Here is a 20,276-nt window from a genome sequence, read left to right as displayed (position 1 = left end):
CCCTATCCTGAGCAGATAGCATTTGGCTTTTGTTATTTAATTTAAGATATGCCATTAATCTAAGCCGTTGTTGTGGTGCATGAGGAAAAAACGTGAAGAAGTAAATGCCAAAGTAAACACTTGCTGTGCTGAAAGGCCATGCGACAACGAGAATAACAACTATTAATGTAGCATGCATCTAATCAACAAAAACATTGCTTGTGCATGCCAAACACACTTTTGAGCAGATGATACGGAAGGCAGCTGCGGAAGAATGAACAAGGTGGCTAAACTTTGGGAACGGACCTGATGATAATAGTAGGATCAGCCACCGATTACACACACACACACGGCTGCAAATCTCCATAAAACATCAGACGCTCCCCTGCTTTATCCAGCACTCCATCTCTCTTCCCCCACTGACCTCCATGAATTTGATACTGGCTCACAAGCACTGCCGCTGGGAGACAATATCAAATCATCTGCGTTAAATACAGCAGCTCCAACAAAAGAGATACCATAGAGATTATAATTTACATACAACACAATACAACCACAGACTGTCCTCCGAGTTACAAAAAAAAACACGCCGTCTAGGACATTGTCTGGCGTACAATAGCCAACCGTCATGCAGTACCTGGAAAACACAATGAGGCTGAGAGGCGAAAGAGAAAAAACCTTGTGTTTTATGTATTTTAATTGCATTAGACATTGACGGACGTCTGTATCGCTGCGGGTAGACGCTCAGAGTTCGGTTTTGACCTGACAGCCTAGACATGTAAACATGTCAGTACTTTATAGCAGGAAAGTGAGTTGAGTCTTGACTTACGAAAGACAGAGCCTTGGTTGTTTTAATGTAACATCTAATCTTGTTCCTCAGTGGGAATGCCACCTACACATTTGAGCTGTTGATGGCTACTGCTGTTAAAAGCCTGTTAAATGGGATTGAGGTGGTTTGACTAAATATGAGCTGTTTCCCAAGACGTTTGAAAGATTCTTCCCTCATTTGAACACGAAACGTGGGGGCTGATGAGCAAGATTATGCTGAGTGCACGAGGGACCTTTCGTTGGGAAGCATTCCTCACCGCCCTTGGCATACATAATGTTGTCGGTTTGGAGAAAGGACTTCTGAGGGTCATATTCTGACTGAAATGAGATGTCTGATAAGACCTTGCTCATCAGGGCTAATTCAATAGGGTGCAGGAACACCGGTGGCTGTTTCCCCAGGAACTATAGCAACAAACAGTGGTACTGCAACAGTGGGTGTTCAATTAGCCAGCACCTAACATCATTAAACAATTAGACACACACATCCAAAATAAAACAACCCAAAGCATCGAACCAGTTATGTCAGTGTCATTTCCCAAAGAAAATAGAACACTAAGAAGTCAAAAAAATCTCTTAATAGCTCAAATCGTATGTTTTCTAGAGAGAAATTATATTCAATTTAGAGAAAATTGGGATTTTTGTTGAAATCACCTGCTTCTCTCTCTCTCTCTTTTTAATATCTCAAACGGTGCTGAGATTTGCCAAGACACTAGTCTAAAAGTCTAAAAAAATATATAATAATAATAATAAATTAAATGAAATAATGAAATTAAATTAAATATAAAATATTCCTCTCTGAGGAGCATGGATGTTAGCCTGGATGCCAGTCGAACTTTGACAAAATAAAACAACCTTTAGTGCTAACAGTACCACGGGTAGCTATAAAAAGGAATTATTGTTAAGCTCTATAAAAAATCTATTTGTTTGGTTTAAGTGGACTGGTTTAAAAGAGGATGTTTTATAGGATTTCTCACATTATAGACACTCTCACAGTCCTATGTCCATTGGCTCCAAGAACTGTCATCAGTTTTACTGCCTTTGGGAAATAGCATCAAAACAGGCCCGTGAGAACACCCCCCCCCCCCGAACCCGTATGTGTTTGACTGTATTCAGATACTCTCTGAAATATCTGACACACTGAGTATAGGCCATAACACTAAAATCTTAAATCCTTCAGACAAGATCAAATTTGAAAGAAATAAATAGAATTTGATGGTAGCCAAGACTGTGGTTTATTGATCGATAAAAACAGCATCCAGCTTCAAAAAGGCTTCCATGTCTTACGTTCGAGGCCCTCTTGGGATCGACATGTCCTTCATAGAGAACAGAATTAACAGAAGCAATGTGTCTGCTATCATATCCATTTAGCAGCAACTAAACAGCCTAAACCCATATCTACAGTACATGCCAACTCCACTGCTATTGCTAATTGGCAACAGCCCAAAGCCAGGACACCGTTGCAGTAAAAAGAGTTGAGATGAAAGAACAGTAAATATAATTCAACGATATCTGATTTCTTCAGATTTCTGTACAAAAGGTTTCTCAAGGCAAGAAGAGAGGCCCTGTTCTTGGCTTTTACCACATGTATCACTCATCATCTACAGGATTATGACATCTGATAGGACTGATAGCTATCTCTGCAAAGAAAAGCTTCAGAATGGAACATTGAATGTAAGATAAAGCATGCTGGAAATAACTGTTAAGCTGTGCAATTGTGATTTAAAGTCACCATGAAATCAAAATGTCAAATTCTTGTTTTTTTATGGAATATATCAGTTTATTGTAAATGATTTATCTGTGCAAAAACATGAACAGCCCCATCCCCTCTCAACAACATCTCTGATTTCATGTGAGGGCTGGGTAAAATCCATCCCCTCCAGCAACCTGTCACTCAAATAAGATCACAGCAATCTGAAAATGACAATGATCCATTCACGAGTTCACACTTACATAATTAAATACAGTAAAGTTTATGGGTATTTGGTGTGCTGTCTGAGAGGAGGGCTCTGAGCTCAGAATTTGGCCAGGTTGGGATATGAATAGTTATAAGTGAGAAGATGAGGTGGTTTTGGGATGCTGGAAAACTGTCATGGAATAGAGGCAAGTCTGCTGTATTTATACCTCTTATTTCATTTATTGACTTGATTAACTGAACGTGATCCTCCTGAACTGTGTTAATAAAACATCATATAAAAGCGGCATGGATGAAATCAATTCACCTTCCTAAATTTTTTTCCCTGCCGTTTCACTTCTAGCATTCTTTAAGATTCTAAGATTTCTAAATAAACATTTACAGTAAAAGTCTAACAGTGGATATTGAGTGAAAAAATGTAGAAGTGGGCTTGACTGAATCGTGAAAGGTCTCACAGGGGGTTGGAGGTGAGGGGGTTAAAAAATAAAAGGGTTTGGGGATATCAGCCGAAAAGGAAAAGTTGTTTCAGAGGAAGAGAAAGTTGTTACATTTTGCTGAAAAAATGTGAAGACAGATTTTTTTTTCTAAGGAATAATATGTACTATATGATGAATCATTCACAATGTGGCAGGGACATCCTGTAAAACTGCCTGAATCATAATCATAAACTGTTCGTTCGTTGGCCAAAGGAGAACTGGCTCTCGACTGAGCCTGGGTTCTTCCAGGGTTTTTCTCTGTCACCTGATGGAGTTTGGGTTTATGCCACTGTCGCCTCTGGCTTGCCTAGTTAGAGTCAAGACAACTAATATAGACAACTAATCAAGACACTTAATATTCAACAATATTATTGATCTGACTGCATTGACACCATTGTATGAGAACTGAGCTGGACGATGACATCACTGTTTCTCCAGAGCTGCTGTATAGATATAAATTAATTAAATTAATAACTGATGATTTTTACAACCGAAATGAATCTGAACTTAAGCTGGACAATGATACTAATTTCTTCTAGAGCTGCTGTACAGCCGAAACAAACTTTCTAGCATTATTTTCCTGTTATCACTGTAAAGCTGCTTTGAAACAACCTGCATAGTAAAAAGCGCTATAAATAAAGGTGACTTTCACAATATGACCAGGAACATGTAAAATTAATAAATGTGTCTATTTTCTTTTCACATTGACTTTAAATATTCACTTAATATATGTAAAATGACAAGCAACAGAATTTTGTCAATGCTTACTTCTGGTGGGCTATAAATACTGTTTTCTTTACATTCAGCGGCAGTGTTCAAAGTCAACCAGGAGAGATCAGTGAGTTCACACAGGCCTCAATGTACAAAAGAAATTGTTGCAATGGGTTTGTCCAAGACTCACAATAAGACCATAAAGATTTTTTAAACCTACATTCAAGATAATGATCTCTGATAACATTTAAAAAGATATTGTCTGACAAAACCTGTTTTTGTTTAGGCTATGTTAATATACACTGAACTTTGTTATGGGAAGATTTGTTTTAACATGCTGTCTCTCTGATCTCGTGTGTAAACACTCCTACTGTATAAACAAAACATGTTTTGGATGATAGGAAACAATATATGGCCAAAACAAGACATAACAATTCCTTCTACAAAATCGTACTAAAGATGTGCAGCCACACAAACTCGAGATTCTTGCAAAGTTATGCGGGCCCCACATTCCACACATGCACCTTCACCAGCGGGAACTATATCACAGACTCCTGCGCTCGAGCGTGTCGTGTTACCAGCATTTCCTGTGTCTCATATCTGGAACGAACGAACTCTCCAATGGAGCAAAGTAATGCGAGATGGGAGTGGTTCCGTTATGAGGTCACGGTGAGGGACTGAGCTGAACGCTCAGCAGCGAGCGCAAGCGGTAGACATGAGACGGACGCGATCGCTGGAAACAGTTATTCACACAGCTGAATGAATCTCTTCTGGCAACAACAAAAAGAAAATAACAGGACCGCGTTTTCTTAGACAGGGAACTACTGAAAAACATCGCGCTTTGGCTTTAAAGGCGCAGGACAGGCGTGTGTACGAAAGACTCCAAGGAAGAGGCGCTTGAGGAAAGTTTTCGTCCGCAAACACAAACTGGACGGAACAGTACAGAAATCGTGACGCATAAGCCATGCACTGGTTGTACAGCGTGGGATAGTTCTTCTGGTGTCGTTCATCTGAAGGGGGATGCCTTTTTGGTGGCTTTTGTCAACAAAACTTTAACGCCAGGAACACCGTATTCTGTTCGACAAGAAAACGCGTATTTCTGAACGGAACATTTCTCGCGCTCGTTCAGAGTCGCTGTTTTCTTCTGCTATTTGTTGGTTTGACTGGAGGATCTGTTCCTCATCGCGTAGTTTTGGGGGACAGGGGCTTGCTTGGATATCTATATTTTTCACTTTTCCTTCATGGCCTCCTCCAGGATGTATCTTCTTATGAAATGCATGCTGATTTTCCAACTTGTGGTGCTGATCGCGAAAAACAGTCGGGCGCTCATTTGTTTGCCCTGTGATAAATCCAAATGCGAGGAGCCCAAGCACTGTACTGGTTCAGTGGTGTTGGGGATCTGCGGCTGCTGCTCGGTTTGTGCCAAGCAGAAGAACGAGAGCTGCGGCGGGGTTTACGGTCTGTACGGGACCTGCGACCGCGGACTCCGGTGCGTGATCAGACCCCCGTTAAACGGCGGCTCCATCACGCAGTACGAGGTTGGAGTTTGTGAAGGTCTGTATACACATTCCATTTACTCTCTGAAAAGTTGCCATCTATATTCATTGCTTTAATCGTGCCTAATGATGGTGAAAGGAGTTAAATAAATCACATCACTTCTGCCTCCATCTGTATTGGTGAAACTAAACCAAAGCGGATGTTTTCTGGCAAGCTCTTTTAACACTTCATTTAGCCTAATGAAACCAACTAATAGGCCTATCATTGTTTGTTACTGTTCATTTGTAGACCTAGTAATTATTTCATACTAGTGCTAGTCACATCCCAATATAGCCAAGTAACGGTTCCATTGTTAGCTTACTGCTGAAAAATAGCAAATATTTATCTCTGAATTCGGATGATCTGTGGTTCAGATATGAACTTTCTATTCCCAGTGGAAATACTTAAAGTAGTAGTAGGCTACATATTAGTTAGTAGTATCCATCCCATTAGTTACAAGTAGGCTACGTTCCAGTATCCTATACATGTTTAGTTCTTGTTTATTAGATCGTGTGACTGTATACCAATTAAGCCTAACAAAAACCCAACTAGTTACAATTATTACCATGATTGAAATGCTTGTAACAATTGGAATACAGTTGGAATTCCAAGTTAGAATGAAAGTTATATCATCCAATAAATAGATACATGGTTGATACAGCAACATTGGAATATGTAGCCTTCTAGTTATTAAGTGAATAGTCCCTGTCTGAGCCACAGACCCCTATAGAATTCAATTGACAAAAAATGCCAGTAGCAATGAATTTGTTACTTACCTCTATTGGCATAGTATATAATGAATTTAAAATAGGGCTACTGGTAACATCAAATAGATTTAAAGAATGGATGTTAAAACGGCTTGCCACACTATCTGTCTATATGGAAAGGGAAAGAAAATGTGTAAAGTGTAGTAAATCAGTGATAAAATGTGCTGTGTTTGAGATGTTAGAGGAAAACCTGGTAGTGTATTTGTTTCAAGGAAAGAAAGAAAGAAAAACAAACTCCTGAACATTATAAATCACATGATTACAGCCAATTTGAGTAGAAATGGACCATTATCAGGGCTCATTAGATATCGTAATATGATTGTAAAGCCATTATGGAGAGGATTTAGTGACAGCATGAGTCAGAATGTAAGCGTCGGTCCTGTCTAGTAGGCTACACAACACATTTCCCCTGCCTTCATAAGGCTACATGTCGTTTGTAGTAGAGTGAAAGACAGGCGAGCTGGTTAATGTGTTTGCAGCATGTCGGTTTTCCGTTTCTTTGGGTATGGCTAACGGATTCCGTGCTGTTTTTGGACGCGGTGCCAGCCTCGCTCTTTCCGCCGAGGCTTGTTGGTTTTTCATCGGAATGTCGGCTATGCAACATAACTTGTGCCTCTGCCAGTTTATTTGACATCGGACCGTCGAGGGACGTGCGCTTCTAATACCTTCAGTCATGAGGCTTTGCTTCTCGGGATGCGTTTTTCTCACCTCACCTTGATTCAGTTAATTGTGCTGTCAAGCACGTCTTGGCTCAGGGTCTTTTCTGTAGGGGGTTTCTCCCTGTAACATTCTTTTTAATCCTGGGTTAGTACTTCGTATTTCATATTTGTAGTTTTGAAAATGTGTTTTTAAATCCTGTGTTATGAAGCCATACTCAAGTGAAACTATGATTACATAGCTAATAATACATGAGCTTTGAACAGTCACATAGCCTAAACTTTCACATGCTGTGTAGTTTCTGCGCCTGAGATATATAAAATGGAAAACACGTAAACTGAATATTGTTTGTGAGACTTTAGAATATCCAGAATTGACTGATATTTTACAGATCAACATCCCGTTTTAAACTGTTGCCTTTTGTCCAATCAATGTTATTGACATCAAAATATACAAATGAGAATGTAAACCCGCGTTTACATGCAATTTATGAAATAAAATGCACATTTATTATATGCAATATAGTATTTATGAAAACAGAAATTCATTCACAGTGGTGTCAAAGTCAAATATCAGCCAATTTATCGCCAGTCACCATTTGATTTAAAGGGACTCCGCTCAAAAATGAAAATTCGAATAATGGAGGGTTAATAATCATTTGCGCACTCTCATGCCATATGTATATGACTTTCTTTACCGTCAGATGAACTCAAACTGAGATTTTGTGGCAGAGATTAATCTCTGAGTCCATATGGGCCTAATGCAATTGGATGGGTCCCTCAAAGTTAATGAATCAATGTCTTCTGAAGCGAAACGATAAGTGTGTGAGACAAAAATACCAATATTTTCAACCTCATAAACTATAAATCATCGTTTCCGTACAACTTTCAAATGCTGGTTCATGAGTTCATGCCTGAGGTAAACGCCAGTATATTGTGAAGCGTAATGTATTTGGTTGAGAATCTGCTTCTACGTCACTTCCCGAGCGAGTTTTACAAAATGCTTGAGTCGCACTTCTCGCATATACCTATTGTTTCTCTTCAGAAGACATTGATTCATCATCTGGGATTGTACGGATTACTGTTGTGCTTGTTTTGCATAGTAATTCAAGTGTGGACTTTGAGGGTCCCCATCCACTTGCATTACAAGGACTCACAGAGATGGATTATTTCTCTAAAAATCTTAGAAGAAATCTTAGTTTGTGTTTCACAGAAGATATACATCTGAGACAGCATGAGGGAGATTACATGATGAGAGTTATTTTTGGGTAGAGCATCCTTTTATTTCATGTTTCTGAATTTTCTTTTCTGATACACTAATGAAGCGACTACCAGAATGTGTTGTCATCTGAAGAAAATTACCCGAGAGATGAAAAACTGGCAGCAATTATCAAGACTCTTAGGCACATTTCTCACAATCTGTAACGTTTTCTGAATGCTTGCACATTGTATCGGTTTACTTTTTCGTCTGTAGAGTCCTGTCGCTTGTTAGGTCTAGTCCAAGCTGGTACGCCGGCTCGGTCAGAGGACATGCATTGCAATGTCACGGGTCAGGTTTCAGCATGGATGGCACTGAAAATTGAAGGCGTCTCGACCGTTTGACATGTAACTGCCGGGGTGACATCTGCTGTAATTCAGCCAAGAAAACACTGCGGCACTGAGTGTCACAGCTACGGCTGTCAGATAAATGAGTCAGATGAGAGAGCGCAGCGAATGCCACTAAAGGCCATGTCCTGCTATAACCTCCACCCTCACCTCCTAACAAACTGAGACTTTGTCTTAACAGTGAATTAGAAAGTACAAGTCCTGCCATTAGTCACCATGAATTATGAATATCTCAAAGTCCAGTGTGTTGTGGGACATTACAGATTTGTACTGTATTTTCAATGAGAAGTTTACTACAAAAAATTAAAATTCTGTTAATTATTTAGTCTTATGTCATTCAGGACCTGTTTTTTTTCCCTTCTGTGGAACAAAAAAAGTAGGTTAACTCCTGGTTGTTTTAAATAAAATGAAATTGACTGACAACGTGGGGTGTCAAGCCTTGACTATCTTGACTATATGACTATCTTTAAGGTTTCCTGAAGCCGAACAAACCCACATTTAAATGTTGAATGATAATTACAGAATTTCCCATTTTTAGATGAACTCTTCCTTTAAATGGAGCACCACAATCCACAGGGGTGGCGGAGAAAACACCAGAAGCAATTTTCTGTTCGAATTGACTGTAAGGTTCACGTCCAAGTCTATAAATTCGTGTGCATTCCTGTGCATGATATTACTTTGACAGGCTGTTTACAAGTAAACACATACATTCGAGATGATGGTCCTGAAATGCCCCGCGGGCTTCTGGAGATGGGCTTACCAAGCACATCAGATGGAGCACCCGGGGGGGTTAGTGTCAGGACCCTCCAGGTGAGCTTTCCCTGAGAAGTGATGTATGACGTCCTGCTTCTCTATTCAGAGAAAGCAGTCAGGGGTCCCTGTGTGAAGCCGGCTGGACTTGACAGCCCTTTGACATTAAAGTTACTTTAGAGCTTATCTCAATAAGAACAGACCTTTAAACTCAGCTCATCATACTGGTCACTGCATCAATTTGGAAGGGTTCAGTTGCAGTCCCTGTGTTTTACATCTCTACGTGAACTGTTGCACTCAAAATCCTACCATTTTTCAAGAGACATTCGAAAATTCAACTGATAATGTTTCAAATCTATGAAAAATGCTTTATTTGTTTGTTGACATCCATATGTTGCCTTGTGATTATACAAGATTTTAACAGTGTCAGAAAAATGTGCCTTATAAATCACAGATTGCTCTATTTTTATGAAGCTAGGCAGTGGAAGACCTAGTATGGAGCCAGAAATTAACATATACTTGAGTCTTTAGAAAAATTTGTATGCTGCTTTTTTAGGGAAACAATATATTAGACCACGTTGGTTATCAGAAGATACGTTTGTTTGTTTTTTTGATCGGTCAGATAGTCTTTTTCCCTATTGTGATGTAAATCCAAATTAAAAAACTTCTCGATTAAGGAAACAATGTAGGGCGGACTTGATTTTGTCCATTGGGAATTGATCGGATGGTTGTGGTTTGCTATTGCTGTGATCTCATGTGCGTGACCGGTTGTCCCGCCTGACTTCTTTTGTGTTCAGTAGAAGAAAAATGTAATGCAGACATGAGTGTGAGTAAATGAGTAAACTATATTTGCATCCATACCAACACATTTTGGCGTTAGTGCTGTTTTAAGTGCTTGAGCAGGATGGATTCTGATTGGCTGTCAATTTTAAAACAAAAATCATTCTGAAAGTGATTCCAACGATATAGTTTCTCTGTGCCGTTATCGTTATAGTAGTGGTGTGGCTTATATTTAGAATGATGTTTAGAACTAGCCTATATCTTTATCCTTATCCTTATTATAGTTACTTGTCCTTGGTTTGTGAACGCTGCTTAAGAATGACTTTATGAGTTGCTGCTCACATGTTTGTGTCACATTTGTGCAAAAGGTACAACAGACTTTATTAACTACTTTGAAATGCACAGTAAACTATTTTAGACCATGACAGCAAAATCATTTATCATTTCAAACAAATTTTTTTCACTGTAGTTTTTTCTTTAGCAGTTTTCAACAGGATCTTTGTCCATCATGCATGCACTATGTAATGCGTGTAGAAATTTGTTAGTCAAATTTCTACATAACTAAATGTAAATGTAAACTCAGTGCCGTATTAAATATATATATAAAAAACACATATCTACTCTTAGTTTTAATTTGTGTTATATATATATATATATATATATATATATATATATATATATATATATATATATATATAAGTCGTAAATGACTTTTCCCTTGCTGTACTTGTGATGCTCTCCTTTTGTGCTGTAATTTATTTGTGTAGCTGACATCCTTCTCCTTGACAACATACATGGATGAAATGTTTGACACACTCGCTCTGACCATTTGTGCGGCAGTATATTTACTAAAGCTTCACCTTGTCCACCCATCTGGAATTGGAGCCCTAAGTTTGACAGTTCATATCCCTCACTGACTGAACCACATTACTGTTAATACAGCACTGGGCTCAAATCATAATCTTCCTGACTAGGAGAAAAGTAGTGGTCTTTATCATTTTAATGGATTCAGACTGGGAAGAATGGGACGTGATTATACACAATCTGTTTGCAGAGAACACCTGGAGAATGAAGCACGTCTGCCCTTACTAATATCATCCACACAAACCCTGGACTCTCTCTGCTAACAAAGGAGCTCCACATTGACCTTAGTTATTTTTTATCTAAGGCATTCTTCTGCCAAAAACGCTAAATGGCCCGTCTAAATAAAGGTTATGCGGTGATTGGGAAACAATGCACTTTGTGATAGAAGTAAACTGAGAAGGTGCTCCAAGTTAAAGTAAGAGCAGTTCCACTCATTTTAATGTCTAGTTTCATTTTTCCTCACTAGCAGGTGCATTCAGAATCTGCATGTTATTTTTATAATATATTTTTAATTTACTGTTAGTCCAAATATGCCTCACGAAAGTAATAAAACTTATTACATTCCTGGAAATCCTTGGACAAAGACATCAATCTATCCTTGTAGCTGAATAAAAAGAAAAAATATACACTTTTACTTATTAAATATAAAGACAATAAACACACAACTACAACAATATATGGTTAATCTGTGTTCTTCAAGCCATCTCGGGCATTTTCATAAGAATGAAGTATATTTATAATGCAATGCTAAGAGACATAGCATTAATTAAAGTATAAAATACTACAAAATAATACACTGACTGCCTCATTCTATGATAAGAAGCCAGATCCCAAATGGAAGTTATTTCAAACATTCGATTGACGATTCGTTATGACGTGAATTTGTAAAAGCATGTAATATTTTGCATTTGCTTTTCAAATGCACATCGTAAGTGACTCAAACTCACACCTTTGACCAGAACAGTAATACAGGTTTGGAGTAACATGATGAGGGTGAGTACACTGTAAAAAATAAACCGTAATTTTTACGGTAAAAAATCGGCAGCTGTGGTTGCCAGAATTTTACCGTCAAAAATACGGTAGCAACATTATTGGTTTTAAAGACGTAACTTAAAATTTACAGTAATAAATCGTATTTCATTATCTGATATAGTGTTAATTTACCGACCTATTGAAGTATTGATATCTGTTTTGTACCACTGTAATACACTGACAACCAACAATCACAGCTGTGATAAGAGTCACATGCTTAATACAAGCTCATCACAAGCACCACGTCAACAAAAAAGTTAATACTAATATATAGAAGCTGCAGTTTCCTTCGCACAAACATTAAACACCATCATGGTAACACACATGAAATTTAAAAAATGCAATAAACATTAATTTAACAAACTTTAAATGTAACATAAAACCCTAATGTACATAACTGATTAGAAAAAACGAAGAAAACTATGAAAAAACAGTTATTTCAACCATAATACATCAAATGTGAAGTGTCACGCTGGAAATTTTGTGAATGTGAATTTATGGTTTTTCACTGTAAATTATACAATTAGTGGTATTTTTCAGTATTTTACAGTGAAATTACATTACATTTACCATTAGATCTATCACAGTTATTTACCGTATATAATAAGGAAGCTTTCTGTTAACCAATTAACAGTTTTTCACCGTAACGGTAGTCTTTTACCGTTAAAATCACAATCATTTTCTACAGTGTAGATGGTGACAGAATTTTTTGCACAACTATTTCTTTAAAGTAGAGCATTGCTGCCAGCCAAAGTGCATGTCTGTGTCTATGTTTTTCTTCTTTTTCACAAAAAGGGACAGCACAGTCAGGCTAAAATTTGTTGAGAGAGAACCGGTAGTCTGGTGTTGTCAGTGAAGACCAGTGTTGGGAGTAACGCGTTACAAAAGTAATGCATTACAGTAACATATTAAGTTTTGCTGTAACGCAGTAGTGTAAGGCATTACTAATCAATTTTAAGTAATATTTTACTCGGTACATGTTCGGTAAGGCTTGCGTTACAACAGACTTTTAGTTTTAATTGTAAAACAAACAAAAAAACGACAAAAAAAAACAGCAAGACCGCCAGACATTAAGGAATGAAATATGCAAGTAGGCTAAATTGCCTGTTCGTGGTCAGTAAATAGCCGCGTGTGGTGTCCAAGTCTGTAATTAAAGACTAAATGGCAGCAGCGTCTGATATATTTGTATAGCGATTTATTTTTTACAGGAGTGCCGTGAGGCATGATTTCGGCCTCTGTGCTCACGCTGGCCAGAGGAAAAGCGGCTAATGGTGAAGATGGCATGAAGAAGACTACATTCGCGAGATGGACGTATGCGCATTAGGCTATTCGTTCTGTGTTTTCTTTCTAAACAGTTAGGCTATGTTTGTGTGGTATTTTTCATGTTTTCATCACGCAATCATGTTTTTGATGCCGTGGTGACGCGTTCATGTAAGGGCGGCGGCGCTGCCGATAAAGCACCTAAAAGCTGTCACAAAGAACTGGGAAAAGCAATGATCATGAATATGTCAAATATAGCAAGGAGACATGTTGATTGTTTATTAATAAAGTCAATATGAAGTTGACGATGCTGACCTGCGATCTTCGCAGTAGGCTAGTGACTGCACCAGAGAGAAATGCACATTTCATTTCATAAGCAGAGAGCAGTCTGTTTTCTTTCGTATTGAATTGTTCTGTTTACAAGTAGACATTTTTCAGGTCCGTACAATTAATACAAAACGAAATTCACATTAAAGAAAGGCTTCGTGTCTTCTGTGTAAGGTGTCTGTGAAAGTTTTAAAGCAGTCTTTTAGTGCCGCTTCAGAGCGGTCGCGTCCGTAACGGAGAACTGTCACGTCTGTAACATTGTTTTTTCCTCATAAATGCGAACACAAAAAATAAAATAAAATGAATAGTTTATGTTCTGTGGAGAGCCAACCCTTCTTCGTTAGATTTGCGCAGTGTATCACAGAATTACAACAAAAAAAATCGTTGCCTCCTAAAAGTTAAATATTTGTTTTTGTCACACATGACTGTCGATTTCCCTAATATTAAATATAAAACGCATGTGTAGACTGATATTTTTCTAATGTCTGGACTCCTTTCTGGGAGGAGCCTATGGATAAACAGACGTTTCAATATTTTGGTATTAATGCATTTTCTGAGAATTTATATAATTATATAAGTTTTGACTGCAAGTCTGCAAATGCCATGCCCATAACGCTGGAATTCCCAAATTTTAAATAATTTATCCTCAACTAGTTTTGTGGTGTAGGTCTACATATTTTATAATGTTAAGTTAACTTCAAATAATACTAATAGTAATTTAAAGATGTGGTAGCATTGGATCTGGACGGTATGGATAACGCTGGGAGTTGGAAGGGGTGTGTCGCCATTCTGCAGGTTCGTGGATCTGAGTGTCGCGATTTCGGTTTCATATCGCATATCGTTACAGCCCTAGTCATTTTAGAATGTTAAGTTCTACTTCTGTATAGTTATTTTGGTGAAAGTAACTCAAAAGTAATACAGGAGTAATGTAACGCATTACAATTCTGAGACAGTAATATTGTAAGGCAATGAATTACTTTTAAATAACAGTAACAAGTAATATATAATGTATTACAGTTTGGAAGTAACTTGCACAACACTGGTGAAGACAAGCGGAAATGTGTACCCCCTCTCGGCAGCCTCCCTGTCAAGCACTTCCCTGAAGTCTCTCTTCTGCTCCTCGGAGTACTAAGTGTCCTCGGGGGGTTCTGCGTAGGGGCCGGCGGGACTTTTCGTGGTTATAATTCAGAGGCTGGAAAGTTAGGTGTCAAAAGGGGCTCTGCATTTGAACAATGAACAGGCGATACAGACCGTAGAAAAAAGACTTCTACCCCTAAAGTCAATTCTAAATTGGCTTTGCAGACCATTTACTTCTGTAATGTGACAATTCAGAGTGAAAAGGTATATTCAATAAGGAAAAAAAAGGGGCGTGAAATGATGGGCATCACGTTCCCAAATGGAAACAAACCTGAGGCCTAAACTCTTTTAAAAAAAGTAACGTTTTTCCAAGGTGTTGATTTCTTATGGATTCATACGATGTGATTCATACGGAAATTTGAACGTGATTTCACCAAATACAACCTGTTCTGGATTAACATCTTTGTAGATGATAACATCCCAATCAGTTTTAAGGGACAAGTTCACAGTTTGTGTCAAGTTTACGCTTTCAACCAGGGTTATGTTCTTCTACATCAGTGTTATTCACCTATCATTTCCCTCTGATTTTAGGGATAAGTTATGGGTAGGTTTAGGGTTAGGGATAGGACTACATTTTCAGGCAGAAATGTTGATCCAGGATCAAATAAAAATATGTTGATCCGGAAACATGTCTTTCTTGGCAAAATCACATTGACCTGTAATGAAACGTGCAGTTTTTTAACCCCGTAACTCCACCCTTTAACCCAACTGGGAGTAAGCAGATTGTTTGTAAATGTATGAATGAGATATGAATGTATGAATGATTAGCCACCAATTCGCCAAAATGTGAAAGAGAGATTGTGTTACCTATTTATTTATTGGTTAACATTATCCATTAGATGGCCTGGTTGACCTACATATTACTTTTATTAGTCATACATTTATTTTAAATTATAAATAATTAAAAGAACCCTTATTTAAATAAATAAATATTTCAGTAACTTTTGATTTTAAATTTTTTTATCGTTACAATTAATTGCACTGATTAATCGTCCACAGCAACAGCAGGAATATGTATTAAGTATAAGCTAAATTATAATGTAATTGTTGAATTTATTACCAGATTTTTGGTATTAATAGTTTTTTTTGATTTATAACAAGCATTTGTCTTCCTATCTTCACTGTCTTTCATTGGTTGAAGAGTAGCGTTTAACGACTAGGGTGTTGAAAATGCTGTCTTTTCCTGACAGAGTAATTAATTGGTTTGGTTGCAAATTAGCAAGCATCTCTTGCTTCAGGAAGGACTCCTGCCTTGATAACAACCAGGTGCCACTGCCGAGTACAGCAGGAAGGCCACGTATCAGCTAGCAGAGGACGATATCATGCCTTGATATCAGCAAAACAACACTTTTCACTGTGCTTGTTTATGAAGAACCGCTGTGTTGAATGTGGCTTCATTTTATTCCTTCAGTTTTTTGATTCTACAAGCCTTTTGTGAGACTTTTTTTAGTTGCCTCTTCATCTATCAGACTATATTAGGTAACGTGAGAGGAGTGTGTTTTCACATAGTACAAGGCTTTAATACAAATATTGAGTCTTGAGAGACTTTAACTTTTGAATTTGAGCAGTTGCACTTTTGTAATTGTTATTAAATTGTTATTGCCATAACTCACATCTCTGACTACAATATGTGACATGCTTCAAACAGAGAATGTACAAACATTCAAGAAGATTATTTTAAAGTTGGCTTTCAGTGTAAATTCACTCTATCCTATGTCTTATCTTATTGTAAAAGATCCATGCAAATTTAAAAAAAAATATGTGTTTGTCAAAATGTCAACTCAATCTTCCAGTGAAGTGACAAGACTTCTCTCTGGTGACATTTACTAGACTTCTCCAATCATTTCATCCGCTTAAACTCCACCCTTTCTTACAGATAACCCAAAGCTTGCATTCAGATCTGCCTCCGTCCAGTCGACCATCCCTGCACCAATGTCTTTTTCTTTTTTGACAATCTGTTTCACTCAGATGTTTGTCACAATCAGTGCTGCACAATCAATCATATCGCAATCGCGAGGTCAAGCCTATTCAATTATATGAATAAAAATGCTGCGATTTTATGAAATAAGTAAATTTGGGCTGTCAACGTTAACGCTTGCAATTCATTTTTGTCCAGTTTAACGCGTTAAAATATTTAACGCAATTAACGCAGCATCTGTTTATTTTTGTCATCCTTTGGCTAGTGTTCCATTATATGATCCCGTTCTTATTCATGCAAATGCTTTTAAACCATTCATGCGCGACAAGACAAAAGATTGCGCTGCCTGTGAATGTCCTGACTGTGACACACACACACACACACACACACAGAAATACACGCGCCAATATCGTGCGCACAGACAGTGCACCAGAATACAGTTCTCTCTCGTGCTTGAACTTACAATAACACACACAACTAGAATGTACATTTCCTGAAGAAAATGTGAAGTGGTGCTTGCAGTTTCAAAGCTCGCCACTCGGTTGTTAGAGTGTGGTACATGATTTCATACAAGCCAACAAACATGTCTGTACGATGTTCTGGAGCTGAGATATGGCTTATTCAGGTTGTTCAGGTGGTTGCTAGGGTGTTCTGGGTGTGTTAGGCGGTTGCTAGGGTGTTCGGGGTGGTTGCTAGGGTATTCTGGTTGGTTGCTAGGGTGTTGCTAGGTGGTTGCTAGGGTGTTCTGTGTGGTTGCTATGGTGTTGCTAGGCAGTTGCTCGGGTGTTCTAGGTGGTTGCTATGGTGTTGCTAGGCAGTTGCTAGGGTATTCTGGTGGTTGCTAGGTGGTTGCTAGGGTGTTCTGGGTTGGTTACTATGGTGTTGCTAGGGTATTCTGGTGGTTGCTAGGGCGTTGCTATGGTGTTCTGGGTGTTTGCTATGGTGTTGCTAGGCAGTTGCTAGGGTATTCTGGGTGGTCTTATGATGAACGAGAAGAGTTGTGAGAGAATGAGGCGTGTGTGAGATTAACGTCTCTGTCAGCAGCGGCTGGTCTTAAAGAGACAGCAGCCAATAAAGCTTTCTGTCAGTAAAGTTAATCAAAGAACAAAGGGAACAGAGAAAATTACTCACTGCTCTTGACTAAAGAACTTTTGTAGCTTTAATTACTCTATATTTAATTTATAATTTATGCAGTGCAGACTGTTTGATATCTTTATTCAATTTCGGTATATGTCCTAGGCCTACCTGTTAGACAGTAAGGGCACAGGTAAATATTTTTTACTATTGTACTATTGAGACAAATAACAAGTTTGCAGTAATGCAAAGATGTCAATATTTAATTTTGTAAAAAATATTATTTTAATTTGAAAACACAGTGCATTTAGTTGTCGTTTCTAGCTTGAGTTGAGAAATACACATTTCAGCATTATCACTAATCTGTGTGTGCATTTTACTGGAGAACCAAGCAAGTTGACTCATGAAACCATTTGTTTATTATATCGCAATCGCATTATTGACCTCAATAATTGCAATATGACATTTTCCCCAAATTCGTGCTGCCCTAATTACAATACAGAACAAAAGATCTGTCAATACTTTTGTTAAATTTCTTTATGGTTTTAGTCAATGTAATAATAATAATAATAATTCATTACATTTATATAGTGCTCTTCTCTGCACTCAAAGCATATATATATATATATGGCCATGATGGACAGAGGCCACTGTTTTTTTAGGCCAGGTTACACCCCTACCCCAATGTAAAAACTAAGATGGTTACATTTTAGACTTGTGACAACACTACAGTAATCCTGCTGTTAAGTGTATCCGAATGATCGTATTTTCAAAATAATGCTCCACAATCTTTTAATTTCCAGTGGGAAATTATATTTTATTGAACCCTGATTGTCTTTCTGGGGTTTGGAGGCATATCAATTAAATACTCATCATGATACAGGCAAATTGGTCATGATAGAAGTTGTAATTGTGAATGTGTACCAATTACATTGTACTAGGGTTATCAACTTAGCATGTTCATTTTCTGTGATTAATTGCATTAAACAAGCATTTTGTCATGAACGGAAAAATTTTAACCTGCTTTTAACTGAAAACACTAGTGATAGGATTACTACATTTAATATGGAAATACAACAAACAGTTTTTGTTGTAATAAGCATATCATGTCATTAATTCGATTAACGTTTTTAATGGATTGACATCTCTAGTATGCATTTTTGTATTGAATACAATACAGCTTGCCAGTAAATACGGCTCATGTAGCTCGATTATGGATTATTATTATTATTATGAACTATTATGGGCAGACTTGGTTTGGCATTTCTTATCAGTCATTGTGCTTGGAGCACAAGAATGATAATAGTTAACACATCAGTTACTCATGCATATTTTCTCTTCATTCTTGTTGCATTAGCACTTAAACATCCCGTGTTCGTCAAGAAGTGAAAAAGAGAGAAAGAAATTTGAAACTGCATCTATTTTAATATGACTGAATTCACTTGAATGCACATCACGTCGTAATTATGATTTCTGAACTTGTAAGTAAGATCTTCCCAGGAGGTCTTCAAGGCAATGCTGTCTGTGAACATGCCAAGCTGAATCCCGCTGTGTGGTATGGACCACCGCGATGTGTTTATCATGTGAACCCTATGCCAGGCTACTGACAACGCTCGTTTGGCAGGGGACTCGACCCTCCACACCCAGCTAAACGACCCGAAGCTGGTCTGGAGAGCCATGCTTAGCTACGGAAGAATCAGCTGTTGACAGCAGTTATTTGGGGACTTCACCCCTGTGGCTTTGGGGAAAACAAAAGCGCAGGGGCTTTGAACATCAGCTTCTAGTCCTTGATTGTTAGAAGATCACATACTCATAGTCCCCTATGGATAGTAGGGGTGGGAATTGGCAAAAATGTGACGAATCGATAGTATTGCGATATTTGGGCCACGATTCAATATAAATGCGATTCTTAAAGGATAATTCCGGTATTTAACACTTTGAGTCTGTTTTGTAGATTAACTAGAGTGGTGGACACAGAAATTTTGACGATGGGTCCTGTCTCGACTTTTTGACTATTTTATAATCGCCTTTGACCGCTTCAGAGTGGCTGTCTATGGGCATGCACAAACATGTCCTTAAAACAAACCATAACGTTCGTTTTCAAAACTGTGCAACTCACCGGGTGGTTAGTGGTGTTCGTTGATGTTCCAAAACAAGTAGCGTAGCGACATACAGTTTCTGTCGTGTTTTATTTGCATTTGGTAAAATCGCATTGATTTCTGTTGGAGGACTCATTGCTCGTTGATATTACTGCGCTACCGGAAACGGAAAAGGGGGCTGTTTACATTTGGTTGTAGTCTTTTCGCCCGGTTCTCCGTCTCTCAGAAGGCTAGACACCGTGTTCCGTACAGCGTCCTTGTACGGCAAAATGGTTGTCGCCATCATGGGGTCGGGAGTGTGCTAACGCTTCAGACTCAAATATCGAGCGGAAGTTTATACGTGGTTGTGAGGTATCTGAAAAAATAGTTCCCCTATAGCAAATAACACGGATTGAAATCATACATTGCGCCGATATATTTGTTTTTAATCATCAACGAACACCACTAACCACTCGGTGAGTTGCACAGTTTTGAAAACGGATGTTAAGGTTTGTTTTAAGGGCATGTTTGTGCATGCCCGTAGACAGCCACTCTGAAGCGGTCAAAGGCCATTCTAAAATAGTCA

General features: G+C 38.2%; 1 protein-coding gene across 1 annotated transcript in view; it reads left to right on the top strand.

Annotated features, from left to right (window-relative positions):
- The first annotated feature begins 4,566 nt into the window (after window positions 1-4,566).
- The window catches only part of crim1 (cysteine rich transmembrane BMP regulator 1 (chordin-like)), a 146,740-nt gene continuing 131,030 nt past the window's right edge, over window positions 4,567-20,276 (top strand). The window contains exon 1 of the mRNA XM_077240129.1: window positions 4,567-5,460. Coding sequence (XP_077096244.1) covers window positions 5,148-5,460 — 313 coding nt within the window. The 5' untranslated portion in view covers window positions 4,567-5,147. The remainder of the gene's footprint in view (window positions 5,461-20,276) is intronic.

Source organism: Siphateles boraxobius, unplaced genomic scaffold (assembly GCF_051911475.1).
Source record: "Siphateles boraxobius isolate OS27281-9 unplaced genomic scaffold, OSU_SipBor_1 22, whole genome shotgun sequence".
NCBI lineage: Eukaryota > Metazoa > Chordata > Actinopteri > Cypriniformes > Leuciscidae > Siphateles > Siphateles boraxobius.
This window is presented reverse-complemented; position numbering and strand designations above follow the sequence as displayed.